Below are 12,690 nucleotides of genomic sequence, written 5' to 3'. Positions count from 1 at the left end.
TCCGCAGGTGCCTGTTTTTACAGCGAGAATCATATTATTTAAACTGTTTTTCAAATCCGCGCCCCCTTCCCTCAATAAAATGTCTTGGAAATTTAGTTGTTAGTATAATATAATTTGGTCTGACTTAACTCATTCTTTCCAGCTGCCTTGCAGTAGTCTGTGGTATGGATGTACGATGGCCGAATCGTTGGCAGGCTGACACTTCCGAAGGTTCCAACTTTGGCTCCTGGAAGCCATGTAGCCACCAGTGACAATCCCTGCACGTGTTCCTCTGAGCACATCTGAGGCTATTTCAATCGGAGAGATACCCAGAAGCGGAACTGGGCTTGCTAGGGAAAGCAGGCATTGCTGACTGGCTGCACCACTACCTGCTCCCCCTCATTTTCAATCCTCTCCTCTCCTCCTCCCACAACCAAGGCTAAAAAAGCTGGAAACTCACTTTGCTTACAGCTAGCGGCGGCCACGTGACCCAGGTGCAGCCAATGAAGCAGCAGCAAAAGAATGCGAAGTGCTCCCTAGGAATGTCTTTGCTTTCCAGGTAAAAGGGATACAGACGTGGTTGGCATCGTCCCATGCCCCTGCCCTGAAGGTGGCTGTGGGATTCAGAGGGGTGGCAAGCCCTGTGACAATGTAAAGGAAAGCCAGGGGAATCGGGATGATGTCAGCCTTGACCGATGAGCTGCTGAAACAAAGCCAGCCGTAGCCTACCTCCAGACGGCTTGCTACGTGAGAAAAACGAACTCCTCTGTGGGTATATGCCGCAGTGTCAGTCTGGTTTTCGGTTACGTTGTAGCCACGTGATTCGGTACTAAATTACTCTCTAAAAAGCCTGTGCTCACTTTATTTATTCCATCACTAAAAAATCGTTAAGAGCATCCATTCCCTAAAACTTTTATTTACTACTTTGGATGTGGGCAATCTTGGTTTACATGTTGAACCACGCTGACGCACGAAAACGTTTCATAAGAATCATAGGGTGCACGGAGCATCTCTTCATGCATGTATTGGACATTTGGATTTCTCTCTTAGGACTTCCCTGTGTATATCCCTTGACCACGTTTTACTGTACTGTCTGACTTTTTTTTTTTCTTATTGATTTGTAAGAGTCAGTTTCCAGATAGCAAAGCAGGCGGAATTATACTCCTGGGGAAATCTGTCTCTGCATCTTTACGCTATCCATCAAATCAAACACAACTAGGAAATCAATCTCCCATGACAGGCCAGGCTGACAGGGACAGTCCTGCCACATAGCAAAGTGTCAAGAAGTAATTCAACTCGTGCAAAACACTACAGCCCATGCTTAGCACTTCCTCTGCAAATCCGCACCTACAGCCAGGCTTATGAAACGGTGACACACACGGGGAAGCGGGCAGACAGCTCTTAACTCATTTCACCTTCAGGTCAACCCCAAGAGGCAGTCGTTAGTATTCCTATTTTTACAGAACTGACGATGAAAGTAAACTCTTTTTTAAAGCCAAATAGTTTCTCTCCTCCCACAAAAACTCACAACATTCCAGGCCCCATGTTTAAAAACAAAAATGATGAAGTGTTTGCCTGGGATTAAAAGGATGTAGAACGCATTGTGCCTATCTAAATACGTCAACATGCTTACGTGAGAAGCGCTGCCAAACCTGTTTAGTGGTTTGTGGATCTGAAGAAGCTGTTCCAAACGCTGGCTCCAAAGTTTATTGCCGCGCTGTAGTTAACCAAAATTATTTCCGTTTTTTAAAAGCAAAAAACCCCCCCAAACAAACAAAAAACTATACCAAGTAGGATTGTAATGCTTCAGCAAAAAGAAGCTACTAGCTAGCTGCCCCGCCCCCAGAGCAAAGGGGTAAAGAATTCCTCTAATCAGTTAACAATCAACCAGCCCGACACTGGAAAACAAACAAAACAGCTGTTAAAGATGATAAAAGGCTGTGGTGAAAAGCAATGTAAACACGCAGACTAGAACATGCACCATCCTGAGTATTTGGACACCGTTGGGATTTTGGATGGACGGACTCCACTTTCAAAGACCCCGCAGCGGGAGGCAAAGAGAACACCGAGGAGGCCCTGATCCCGGAGTCAGGTGCGGGCGGTGGGAGGGCTGAGGCCCTGACAGATACCTCCTTGCTGTAGGCCCCACCTCGCCCGCCCGCACAGAGCTGTGGATTCTCTCTCTGGCAAAGCATCACACAAAACACTCGGTCCGCAGCGGGAGCGGGAGGGCAGGCCTCACACCTCCTGGAGGCATGCTACTCACCCTCCCAGGGGACACTCCCAGCCCAGAGCCCGCAGGCCAGGCCCCCCCAAGACCCGACAGTCCTTAGGGCAGGAAGCCCAGGCCACCTCGGGGCTGCCTGCTTGGGCTCCGAGGTTGAACAGCGGAGGCTCACCTGGTAGAAGTTTGCAGCCAGTTGGTGAGGCACGGAAACATGCCTGGGGACTGAGTTCTCATTTTACAAAAAAGAAAACAAGTCTGCAGACAGAATGTTTACAGTCTACACAAGTGCAAAGGGGCTGGACATTCCCGCTCGGAGGGTCCCTCTGGCTGTTTCCTGCATGTTTCTGGTGGGCTTGCCCGGGGTCCCCTCCCCCCGGGATGAGGCAGTGGAGTGCTCCCCCACCCCACCCGGATCACTCAGAAGGGGTGCCCACCTCACCCCACTGGCACTGCCCGGGTGGTAACACTTGGAAAGAAATGTGGCTCTTTCCCAAAGTCGGTGTGGCATGACCAGGCCTGGCTTGCCGAGGGGAGGGTCCTTCCTGCGGAGCTTCTCAGACCTCCCCCCGGGGTGTTGGCGGGGGCCTGGCAGTAAGAGAGTGAGGCCAGCTTTCACCAGCAGCGCAAAACTAGCTAAATTTCTTGGCCCTCCAGAATATTCTGTCCAAGCCTCGGGATAGCTCAAGGGAGGAACAGTAAGCAGGACACCTGGGAGAAGGGGACACCACGTCTCAGAGAGGGGCCAAGCCAAAAAGAAGAAAAGGAAGGAGGAAACGGAAGTGGGTGATGGGACCAAAAATGGGGCAAAATCGAACCAGGTGCTGCGGCTCTGGGAACGGACACCCCTGGCCACCCCAGGGCTGCCTGAGTGCCTGCCGGAGCGGGACCCTAATGTGCCCAGGGAGGACCAGGCCTCGCAGGCTGGGGTCACTGAGACTGCGGAGAAGGGCGGGTGGCTTAGCCCCAACCGGCCTTGCAAACCAACTAAACACACAGGCACAGAGCCTCACTGTCTGGCGGACACATCCATATGTACAGGCAGGCGCACACATGTGCACACCCAGCTTCCATGTGTGAGAGTGCACACACCCCTACACCCTCCCCGTGCATGCACACAACATTGCAACCTGCCAGTTGAGTGGTGTAGGAACACAATCACACACTCGAACTCCTTCAGGAGCGAACACACACACCACGTCTCTGCAGGCTCCTGCTCATGCAGGCAAAGGTGTCTCTGTCTCTCTCTCTCCCACACACACACACACACACACACACACACCACACACCGCCACCTCTTAGGCACACACAAACCCCTACATGAGATACTTACAAACTCACAGCGCGTTAGGAAAACATGCACTCACACCCATCCTCACCTCTCAGCTGGAGCGTGCACACACAAGTTAGCGCACACACACTCACAACCTGTCTCGTGCACACACAAAACCTGCCAGGGCACACACTCCCAAGCTGCCGGGGACACACACCCGCTCACAACTTCTCAGAGGGCTGGAGCACACACACCAACTCCCAGCCGGGCACTCACCACCCTCACCCCCTCCCGCTGAGAGGCACACACACCCGCACACGCGCTCCGCCCGCGCAGGCACGCTCGGCCTGTCTGGGCCGGCACACGCACCCTCGGAGCCTCCCCCGCGGGCGCACCCCGCACCCTCCCCGGGCCGTGCCCGCGCCGGACGGCGAACTCCGGGCCCGCAGCGCCCGCGCCCCCGCTCACCTTTCTCGCTGGCGCCCCGCGCGCGGCCCTCGTCCTCCTTGGGGTTGGCCACCTGGGTGATGATGGCCGGGCCGTCCATGGGTGCGCGGCGTGGCGGCCGGGCGCGCGGGGGTGCGGCGCGGGGGGCCGCGGGCCGGGGGGGCGCTCGCCGCCGCCCGCCGCCTGGGCGCGCCCGCCGCCCGGCCCCGCGCTCGGGGGGAGGCGGCCCGCGCCCCGGTCCCCGCAGCCGCCGCCGCCGCTGGGCTCGAGCGGCCGCCGCCCGGTCACCATGAACCGCGGAGCCGCCCCGGGAGAGCCGCGCGCCGGGAGGCGGAGGAGGCCGGCGCCGCGGGAGCCGGAGCGGGCGAGGGGGAAGGAGCGAGCGCGGAGCGAGGGCGGAGGGCGGGCGGAGGGAGGGACGGAGGCCGGGAACGAGGGAAGGAGAGCTGGGGGCGGGCGGCGGGTGGGTGTGTCCCGGCCCAGGGACCGGCCTCCGCCGCCGTCGGCTCTGCCCGCCGCCCCGGGGGGAGAGGGTGCGGGGCGAGGCGGGGCGCGCGCGCGGAGGGGGTCCTGGGCAGAGGAGTGGGGCGAAGGGTTGGGTGTGGGGGGTTCCACAGAGGGTCTGGAGGTAGACGTGAGGGGCCTGGGCGTCAGGGGCTGCAGAAAGGAGCGAGGTGAGGGGTCTGGGGAGGGTCTGAATAGTGGGGGGATAAGCAGGGCCCGTCGGTGTGCGGTGGGGAGGAGGGGTACGCCGTGCGGGGCCTCGGGGCCTCTGGGACCTGGAGGGATCGCATGGCTGCGGGGGTGAGGATGGGCCCTGCGGAGGGTGTTTACCTGGAAGAGGCAGGAGTATGGGGTAGAGTGTGGGATGGGCCTGGGGGTCCCGTGAGGGTGTTTGGGGGGGAGATGCTGGGTGAAGGGGGTCCCAGTGGGGGGACCGCAGAGCTGGGGGGGGGGGGCGCCCAGGTGTAGAGGCTGCTGAGAGGGACGCCTACACTGCGGCGTCTGAGCAGGGGTCCCGGGCGCTGGTGTGCGGAGGAACCCGGGTAACGGGAGGTTCGGAAGGGCCTGCGGATGAGGAAACCAGGAGTGTGTGTGTGTGTGTGTGTGTGTGTGTGTGTGTGTGTGTGTGAAGGATGGGGGGCGTCTGCGGACCGGGCTGGAGGCTCCAGGCGTGGGGTGCTGGCTGGCGGAATCCGCATCATCTTTGCGCCCCAGAGCCCGCGTGCGGGGCTCTCGAGGACCCACCTCCTGGCACGTGGTGGTGCCCCTTCGAGGGGGGCCTGGGCAATGGGAATTTCTGGGTGCTCTACTGAAAGGGGTCCCCCCACCCCCGGCCCCGATCGGGGATTGGGGAGAGGAAGGGACCTGTGGCGGGCCGTGCGGGGCAGAGACCGTGCTTCTGAAGCTCCGCCGGCCACTGTCCAGCCTGGGGCGGGAAAGCGCCCCTTCCTCCGCCCGGAGAGGGGGCGCCCTTCCGCGCCCGCATCCCCGCGTTCCAACTTGGAGCCTCGCAGGCAGCTTTGTAAGCCAGGGGGCGGGCCTGGGGGCGGGGCGGGCGTACTCGCGCGCGCTTTCCGCCAATCAGAAGGACTTGGGGGCGGGCCTGCTGGCGTGACTTAGGGGCCAGGCGGAGTGGGCGGGCTGCCTCTCAAGTGCCCAAAAGCTGCAGGCCCTGCAGGCTCGCCCAGGCTTGTTGTGCCCTGGAGGGAGCGAGGCCATGGGACCTTTCCCCTACACGTTCACTGGAGCTTAGATTTGGGTGCAGCCGGGCCGAGTGCTCACGGGGGAACCAGCGAGCCTCTCCAGAAATGTACATTTAAGGAAGCGCGTTTCTGCGGGGGTGGGGTGGGCAGCTGGCAGGCCTGTCTGCTCTTCACCAGGTGTGTAGCCCGGTGAGGGTCCTGTGGAGACACCCCGGGACAGGGAAACAGTCCTGGGACAGGGCTCCTGTGGCTGAAGCGGGGGAGAGCACTTCAGGGGAGTTGCTCTAAGCAGGGGGTGTGTTGCCCCCAAAGTCAGACCTCAGGTGACATCCTGGTTGTGTGCGAGGGGGGAGGAAGGGTCTTGGTGTGAGTTGCCTTGGCATGAGCGCTTCTAACTGCACCTTTGGGACCCCAGGGTATAGCCTGGGGCAGCTGAGCCATGAAGGTTGAGGAGAAGTGCTCTCTGGTTAGGAAGGCAAGACCTGGTTAAGTAGCTCAGGCCCCAGGACATGCCCTGCCAAACCCTCCCAATACAGACCAGATGAAGGCCCCAAGGCACCCAGGCTGTCCTTTGTCCCTAGTTCTGATGCTCTTCACATCTGTTACGAGGGTGGGTTTGGCTGGGCCAGAGCCTGAATTATAATAAAATGTTCTCTGCATTCTATTTTAGAAAACTACTGAGCTCTAGGGTCAGAGAGGGCTTTTGCATAGATAGCTGTGTGGGGAGATACGGTTGCTCAGATAATGCTTAGTGTATAACCACAAAGGTCAGCATCCCTGCTATCTGGCTGACACAGCATCCCAATAGCCAGGGCAAGGTGATGGGAGCATTTGGATTCACTGATCCACAGCCTGAGGCCTGATTTATTTCTGGTAGGAGACTCTCAGAGGTTTTTGTTCACTTAGCTGAGGCTGGGAAGGGGCTCAGAGCTCAGGGTGCAGGGCCAAAGGAAGTGGTTTTTATTACAGATTCTCTACTGGCCTTTCCTCTAATAACTAGGGGCCCAGTGCATGAATTCGTGCACCTTGAAAGGAACTGTGGACCTCGAGGCTGTGGTGGGCAAAGGGGCGGGTCTTAGCCCATCCTCTGTGCCTCCACCTGGACCCTCCTGCCACAGCCCCTGGTCCCCTGTCTGCCAGCAGCCCTGCTCCCGCCGCTGCCACCACTCCCACCCACTAATGGGGTTGGGGCTGGTGCCATAGGCAAGTGCAAGCGGTGGCTTGCTGCCCCAATCACCCCTCAGGAGCATGGGGAGGTGGAGAAGCCATCAGGGGAGATCTGGGCTGACAGCCGCCTCTCACATCTTTGAAGGCACCAAGCAATCAGGACCGGTGCTGGCAGCAGGCGCAAGTGCTGGGCGCGACTGTATCGACTGTATCGTGGGAGTGAAGAATTTTCAGTAGCTACCAGAGGCTTGCCCCAATGACAGCGACTGGCGCCCTGCCTTGGTCTGGCACCCCCACCCTCCTCTGCTCACCTGCTCCACCATCCCACCACTGCTGACGCCCGTCATGTTCTGCACTCTGCTGCCTGCTGCTGACACCCACATGTTCTGCGCACACCCTCTGGTGGTCAGCACACGTCATAGTGACTGGTTGTTCAGTTGTTCCGCTGTTTGGTCTATTTGCATATTAGCCTTTTATTATCTAGGATGACTCCCAGGACTCTCCAGTAACAATTTCCCCTTACCTGCATCCTCTATCCTCAGCTTCCTGAGGTCACCTCAAAACAAGCAAACACAAAACAAATCACACATACAAACACCTAAGTGTTTGTCTCAGGCTCAGTCAACAAGACAGCTTGCTATCTTTTAAGTCCTTCTTCCCCTTCTCCATATTCTGTTCATTTAAAGTTTCAGTTTATTCCCTAAATATTAATAGACATAAAAACACTCCTATCCTTTAGTCAATCTATTTCCCTCTGTTTCTCCCTGCCCTTGCCTAGCTGCTGACATAATTTTTATGTAGCTATTAAAAAAATAGCTAAAATTACAAGGTGAGCATTTTTCCATGTGGTGACATCATCATTGTAGCTGCCATTAAAATGATTGCTTAATGCCTAGATAATATAGCATCTAGGTTTTACAGATAAAGGAGAGATTCAAGAATTGCTATTGGGACAACTGACTGGCCATGAAGAGAAAAATCCATATTTACCTCGGATAGATCAAATTGTTACATATGCAAAATTCATAAGTAAAGAAGTAAATACACCAGAACAAATATGAGTAAATGCCTTTTGATCTTGGGTGGGAAAAGGCCTAAGAGTGACAAAAACTCCAGAAACGACAAATGTAAATTTGGCTCATGAAACCAACAGTTATTGAGTGCTCATTATGTGCTGGTTCTGGTCTAGACCCAGAATCTCAGAGTTGGCCGAAGGAGGTTTTGGGAGCTGGGCTGTCACACCCTCACAGGTCAGATCGTGCCGGGGCTGCCCTGAGGGCCTTAAGCCCCAGGCGCTTGGGGTTCCCTGGGAGAGAAAGCAGAGCAGCCCCAGTGACCCGGGACAGGTGCCAACCACTGAAGGCCAAAGCGCATCAAACCTCAGAGAGGGAGCCCCAGAAACGGTACAGGGGAGCTTAGGGGGCCTGCCTCTGGGTTTGCCCTTCTCAGCCTGTCCCTGCTCTGCTCTCCTTCTCTGACTCGCTCCCCACAAGGCTCCATCTTTGGTCTGCCTTTTCTCTTCTCTGCAGGTAGAAGTGCAAAACAACTCAAGCCAGCTTAAGCATCCCTGGGGACTGTCTTGATGCATGAAACCAAACCGGGTTCCCTGCCTGGGCGGGAGAGGTCTCAGAGCAGAGCCCCTGAAGGAAGGTGCTGGAGGGCCCTAGAAGGAGGCTGTGCACTGCAGCTGCCCCTCCCGTGACCGGAAGACCAAGGTGTTGTTAGGAAAGCCAGAGACTCCCTTAGGTCCCCAGACGCCCAGTCTGGTCTTCCCCGCTCAGATGCCCACGACATCGTTCTGAAGGGCTTCCGGACAGCTATTCCTTTTGCTCCAATGACGTCCTGATCCCTCCTTTCCAAGACTCCCCATCACACCTGGGTCCCTCCCACCAAATGCCTCTGTCCTCTGACACCAGGGACTTCCCAGGCACCATTTCCCTCTGCCCTTATCCCCAGGGATGCGTCCTAACGGGCCCCACATGGGACATGTGTGAGGCATCCTTCCCACCTAGAGACACTTGGCTCCCAAGTCATAGGCCCCTAATGGACCAGTGGTCCAGCAGGTGTAGCCTGCCCCCTGGTGGCCCCTGTATTGTGAGGTCCTGTTCCTGTGCCCAATTGGATAGAAAGCTGGCTCCTGACCCTGCCAGCTCCCTGGGGTTTACCATAGCCCAGGCTGGCCTCACTCATGTCCTCCACCTCACCTAGCCGTTTCGATTTGCACTCCTGTTCCGCTTCCCCCAGGGTGTTAACAGGAACCCCTCAGGAATGTGAGGGTCTGTGTGCTTGTCTGGAGGGTAGAGAGTAGGGGAGTTGATATGCCCCACTTGGCAGCCGGTCTTGGGGTCGGGATGGAGGGGCAGAGTTGCTGCTGGCTGCTGGGTGGGGGGAGAGACGGGAGGTCAGCCGGGGTCCTGAGCACAGAGGAAAGGACGCCCGGCATAATGTTGTTCAGGAAGCACCCGGGGAGCTTGAGAGCAGGGCAGGGCCTGGTCTGGGACAGACTCTGGGGCCTTGGGCTGAGATGGTACATCCTCAGGGTACCCAAATCCGAGAGGCCTTTCTAGAGGAAGACACCCCCGTCACTTCCCCCTAACTCCCAAATCCAAGACCTGTCCTGCCCAGAGAACTTGGGTAGAAGTAGGGGACACGGTCTCAGATCCTCCCTCGGAGCTCTGGGTGGGGATAGGACATGGCCCCACCCTGAAAGCCTGTTACAAAGGAAGAGCCACTGATGCAGAGCGGGGAGGGTCCTCAGCCCACTGGCAGGAATGGCTTTGGCTCCTGAATGGAGCAGAGGGTCAGAGAGTCCCAGAGTGATTTGGTGACCCTAGAGCCAGTGAGCCCCTTGAGGTGCGACCCCCCACGTCGATACCTCTCCGGTGTCCCAGGGTACACGGTGCCACCTGGCCAGGCTGGTGGAACCGCTCACGCCCAGCCGCTGGCGTCTGGCCTCTCACCCAGGTTCCCAGGCCCCGGGCTCCGGCCCAGCCCCGGGTGCTCCCTTCATCCCCTGACCTGTGCTTGCAGAGCTGACTGGGACGGACCCAGACATGCCCACAGCCTGTGACGTGCACTCTCTCACAGGCAGGTGTGGTCACAGACGCACATCTTGGCACACAGAGGTCCAAGCTACCTCGTGCACAGGCTCAGGTGCAAGCTGGGGCACAGTGCACACGTGACAAGGCTGTCTGCCCAGGCTGGTTTCTCCCGCCTTGGCACTGCAAGGTTCTCCCTCCTCCCCCACCCTCTGGCATCCACGTCCCAGCCCTGCCTGGCACTGGAGCCCCACCTCCCACCCCCCTGGTCTCCTGGGACGCTCCTCATGGACAGGGTCACAGTGAGAGCAAAGGAGCCTGCTGGCGATTTCTATTTTTCCACAAACTTCCCCAGAGGCCTAGGTGGAGAGAGAGAGAGAGAGAGAGAGAGAGAGAGAGAGAGAGCGAGAGAGTGCTGGGCTATCTCCATTGGAACTGGGGACGGGGAGAATATAAGGAGAAAAAGTAATGTTAATAAATCAGCTTGTCCATTTCTGCACACTCCCCTTCCCCCCTGCCCCCCCCTGCCTTCAACCCCTCACTCATTCCCACCTGCTGTGCTTTGTCCTACACACACACACACACACACACACACACACACGCACGTCCCAAATGCAACACTGAAGCCGATCCTCATATGGGTCTTGACCCCCAGAACCCACCACTGTCTACCCAGCCTGCTCTGGTGCTAACATGGCATGGAGGCACTTCCCGTGCCCCACATCTGCCTGCTGGGCTGGGTGGGGGGCGGGGGAGGTGTGTGGGGACCCAGGGCTGAGGAGGCCCATCTCCATGGAAAGAGGCCACAGGCAGGTGCTTGCTTCCTCTCTCTTCCAGCGAGAACACGTGGAAGCTGCTCTGTGGCCCAGAAGGGGACGCCTGTCCTGGTCTGAGCTTGAAGGTGGGACTGAGGAAGGAAAACGTTTGGACATTGGGAACCATTCGAACTGTTTTTAAAACGCTGAATGCAAAATGTCCGTGAGAAATGAGGAGACCTGCCACGGGGGTTTGGCCAGACCTGGAGAATTCACAAAGCTCCTTACTGCGGACGGCTTCTGTAAGTCCCTGCGAGCTCCTGGCGGGGGAATGAAGGGGCGGCGGTGTCACCCATGCTGCTTGCTTACTGTACGCCTACCTCTGACTGGGCACCACATGTTCCCACAGACACAGGAGTGGAGACTCTCGTGGGGAAGGACCAGCATGAGGGGCCCAGAGCAGGACTCTCTGTCCCCCCTGAGGCCTCACAGGGATCCAGCTCAGGCCCTGGAGAAACTCACCCCTGCGAGGCCTCCGGGATGATTGGGCTCCACGGCTGACCCCCGGCAGCTAGACCCTGAGGACCAGGCACTCCTGGCCAGCGCTCCCATTGTTCCGGGGTAAGTCCTTGGCCAGGCTGTGTCTCAGCTGTATCTCCATCACTGTTTCTCTCTGAGCCTAACCACCTGTCCTCCTGCTAGCAACTCACTAATTTTCTCAAGTCCTAGCTTGAGTTCTGGGGAGAGAGAGAAATCTGTTTGGTTCAAGTTCCTATGGTTGTATAAAATATTACTCTAAAACTTAGTGACTTAAAAAAATAAAATAAAAGCTATGCCTGGTTGGCGTGGCTCAGTGGGTGAGCATCGACCTGTGAACCAGGAGGTCGCACACAGTTCAATTCCCAGTCAAGGTACGTGCCTGGGTTGCATGCTCAATCCCCAGGGTGGGGCCTGTGGGAGGCAGCCGATCAATGATTCTCTCTCAGCATTGATATTTCCCTCTCCCTTCCTCTCTGAAATCAATTAAAATATATTTTTAAAAATCAACAAACAGATGATCTGCAGTTTGGACAGGATGTGGTAGGAATGGCTCATCTCCTTGAACTCCTTGAAGACAGCGGCGTGGGGGACTGGTCTCACCCGAAGACTCTTTCTCAGTCACAGTGGATGCTGTCTGTGCCCTGAGACCTTGGGCTGCTGGCTGTAGCAGCTGTGCCTTTTATTTACTGCCCTCGGGTGTTTCGACACCTTGGGGCCTTGCCGGCTCTTGCTGGAGTGGCTGCCCCTCCCAGTCCTAGAGATGGCAAAATGCCTGTGAGCACGTCTCCCCTTGCAGGCCAGCCAGCCCACACCACGCCTCCACGAGGCTCTCCCTCTGCAGGCCACTGCTCCCTGTCCCCAATCACCTCAGGGCCCCGTGCCAGGCAGCCAGGGACAGTCCCTGCACCCAGAGGCCGCTGGCGTTATTCAAACTAGCCAATCCTCAGCCTGCTCGCCCTGCCTCACCCGTTCCTTTCCGTGGAAACCACACCGAGGTCTCTAGACACAGTTTCCCTTTCTCCCTCTGCCTCCTGACTAGATTGGAGTGTCCCCGTGTGGCCCCCAAGGCATGGTGGGCCCCCTTCTCTTGGGAACGCTGAGTATAGCACCCTCTCTGTCTAGTGGCAGTTGTCTCCTGTCTATGGGCCTTCCCGCTCCTGAATAATAAGAAAATCTGTGTTTCAAAATAGTGGTCTCTCCAGGGTCTTGGGCTCCCTCACAATATGGAGGCTGGGTAGCCAGGGCGAGCATCCCCTGACCAAGAGAGAGAATGGTGTCACGTTTTATGACCTGGTCTCAGTTACTCTGTGCCACTTGTACTGCACTCTGTCAATGGGTGACTGCATGCAGGGTGGGGTGAGCAGGGAGAGGATGCAGCTGCGATGTGCAGGTAGAGAGAGTCCTCATGCATGGGTGTGGATGCCATGTGGCTGGGGAGGAGGCAGGCTCTGGACCAGGAGCCTGGGCTAGGTCCCGCTCCAGTGAGGAAGTTCAGGGACTCTGACCATTTTACATGTGACCTGGCCTGCCAGCCTTGTGTTTCTTTGTTGCGTCCTGGTTT

The 12,690-nt window shown here is 57.4% G+C and overlaps 1 protein-coding gene, 1 long non-coding RNA gene and 1 pseudogene across 7 annotated transcripts in view; 2 read left to right on the top strand and 1 right to left on the bottom strand.

Annotated features, from left to right (window-relative positions):
* CTDSPL (CTD small phosphatase like) overlaps positions 1 to 4,313 on the bottom strand; it is a 100,862-nt gene extending 96,549 nt beyond the window's left edge. For 2 of the 6 annotated variants that reach the window (XM_045579416.1, XM_036431867.2), the window contains exon 1: positions 3,945 to 4,308. In XM_045579416.1, the coding sequence (XP_045435372.1) occupies positions 3,945 to 4,023 (79 nt within the window). In that variant the 5' untranslated portion in view covers positions 4,024 to 4,308. Of the gene's footprint in view, positions 1 to 3,944 lie in introns of all 6 variants that reach the window. The other 4 variants (XM_036431869.2, XM_045579414.1, XM_036431862.2 and 1 more) reach the window with 4 other exon arrangements.
* LOC123652067 lies at positions 1,932 to 8,826 on the top strand. The gene is made up of 2 exons (XR_006741153.1): positions 1,932 to 2,071; positions 7,718 to 8,826. It is a non-coding gene; the product is annotated as an uncharacterized LOC123652067 (long non-coding RNA).
* A 13-nt stretch (positions 8,827 to 8,839) lies between these two features.
* Positions 8,840 to 11,498, top strand: LOC118715764 (annotated as a pseudogene).
* Positions 11,499 to 12,690: the final 1,192 nt, after the last annotated feature.

Source organism: Pipistrellus kuhlii, unplaced genomic scaffold (assembly GCF_014108245.1).
Source record: "Pipistrellus kuhlii isolate mPipKuh1 unplaced genomic scaffold, mPipKuh1.p scaffold_m20_p_11, whole genome shotgun sequence".
Classification (NCBI taxonomy): Eukaryota; Metazoa; Chordata; class Mammalia; order Chiroptera; family Vespertilionidae; genus Pipistrellus; species Pipistrellus kuhlii.
The sequence above is the reverse complement of the archived record's forward strand: the minus strand, read 5'-3'. Positions and strand labels throughout refer to the sequence as shown.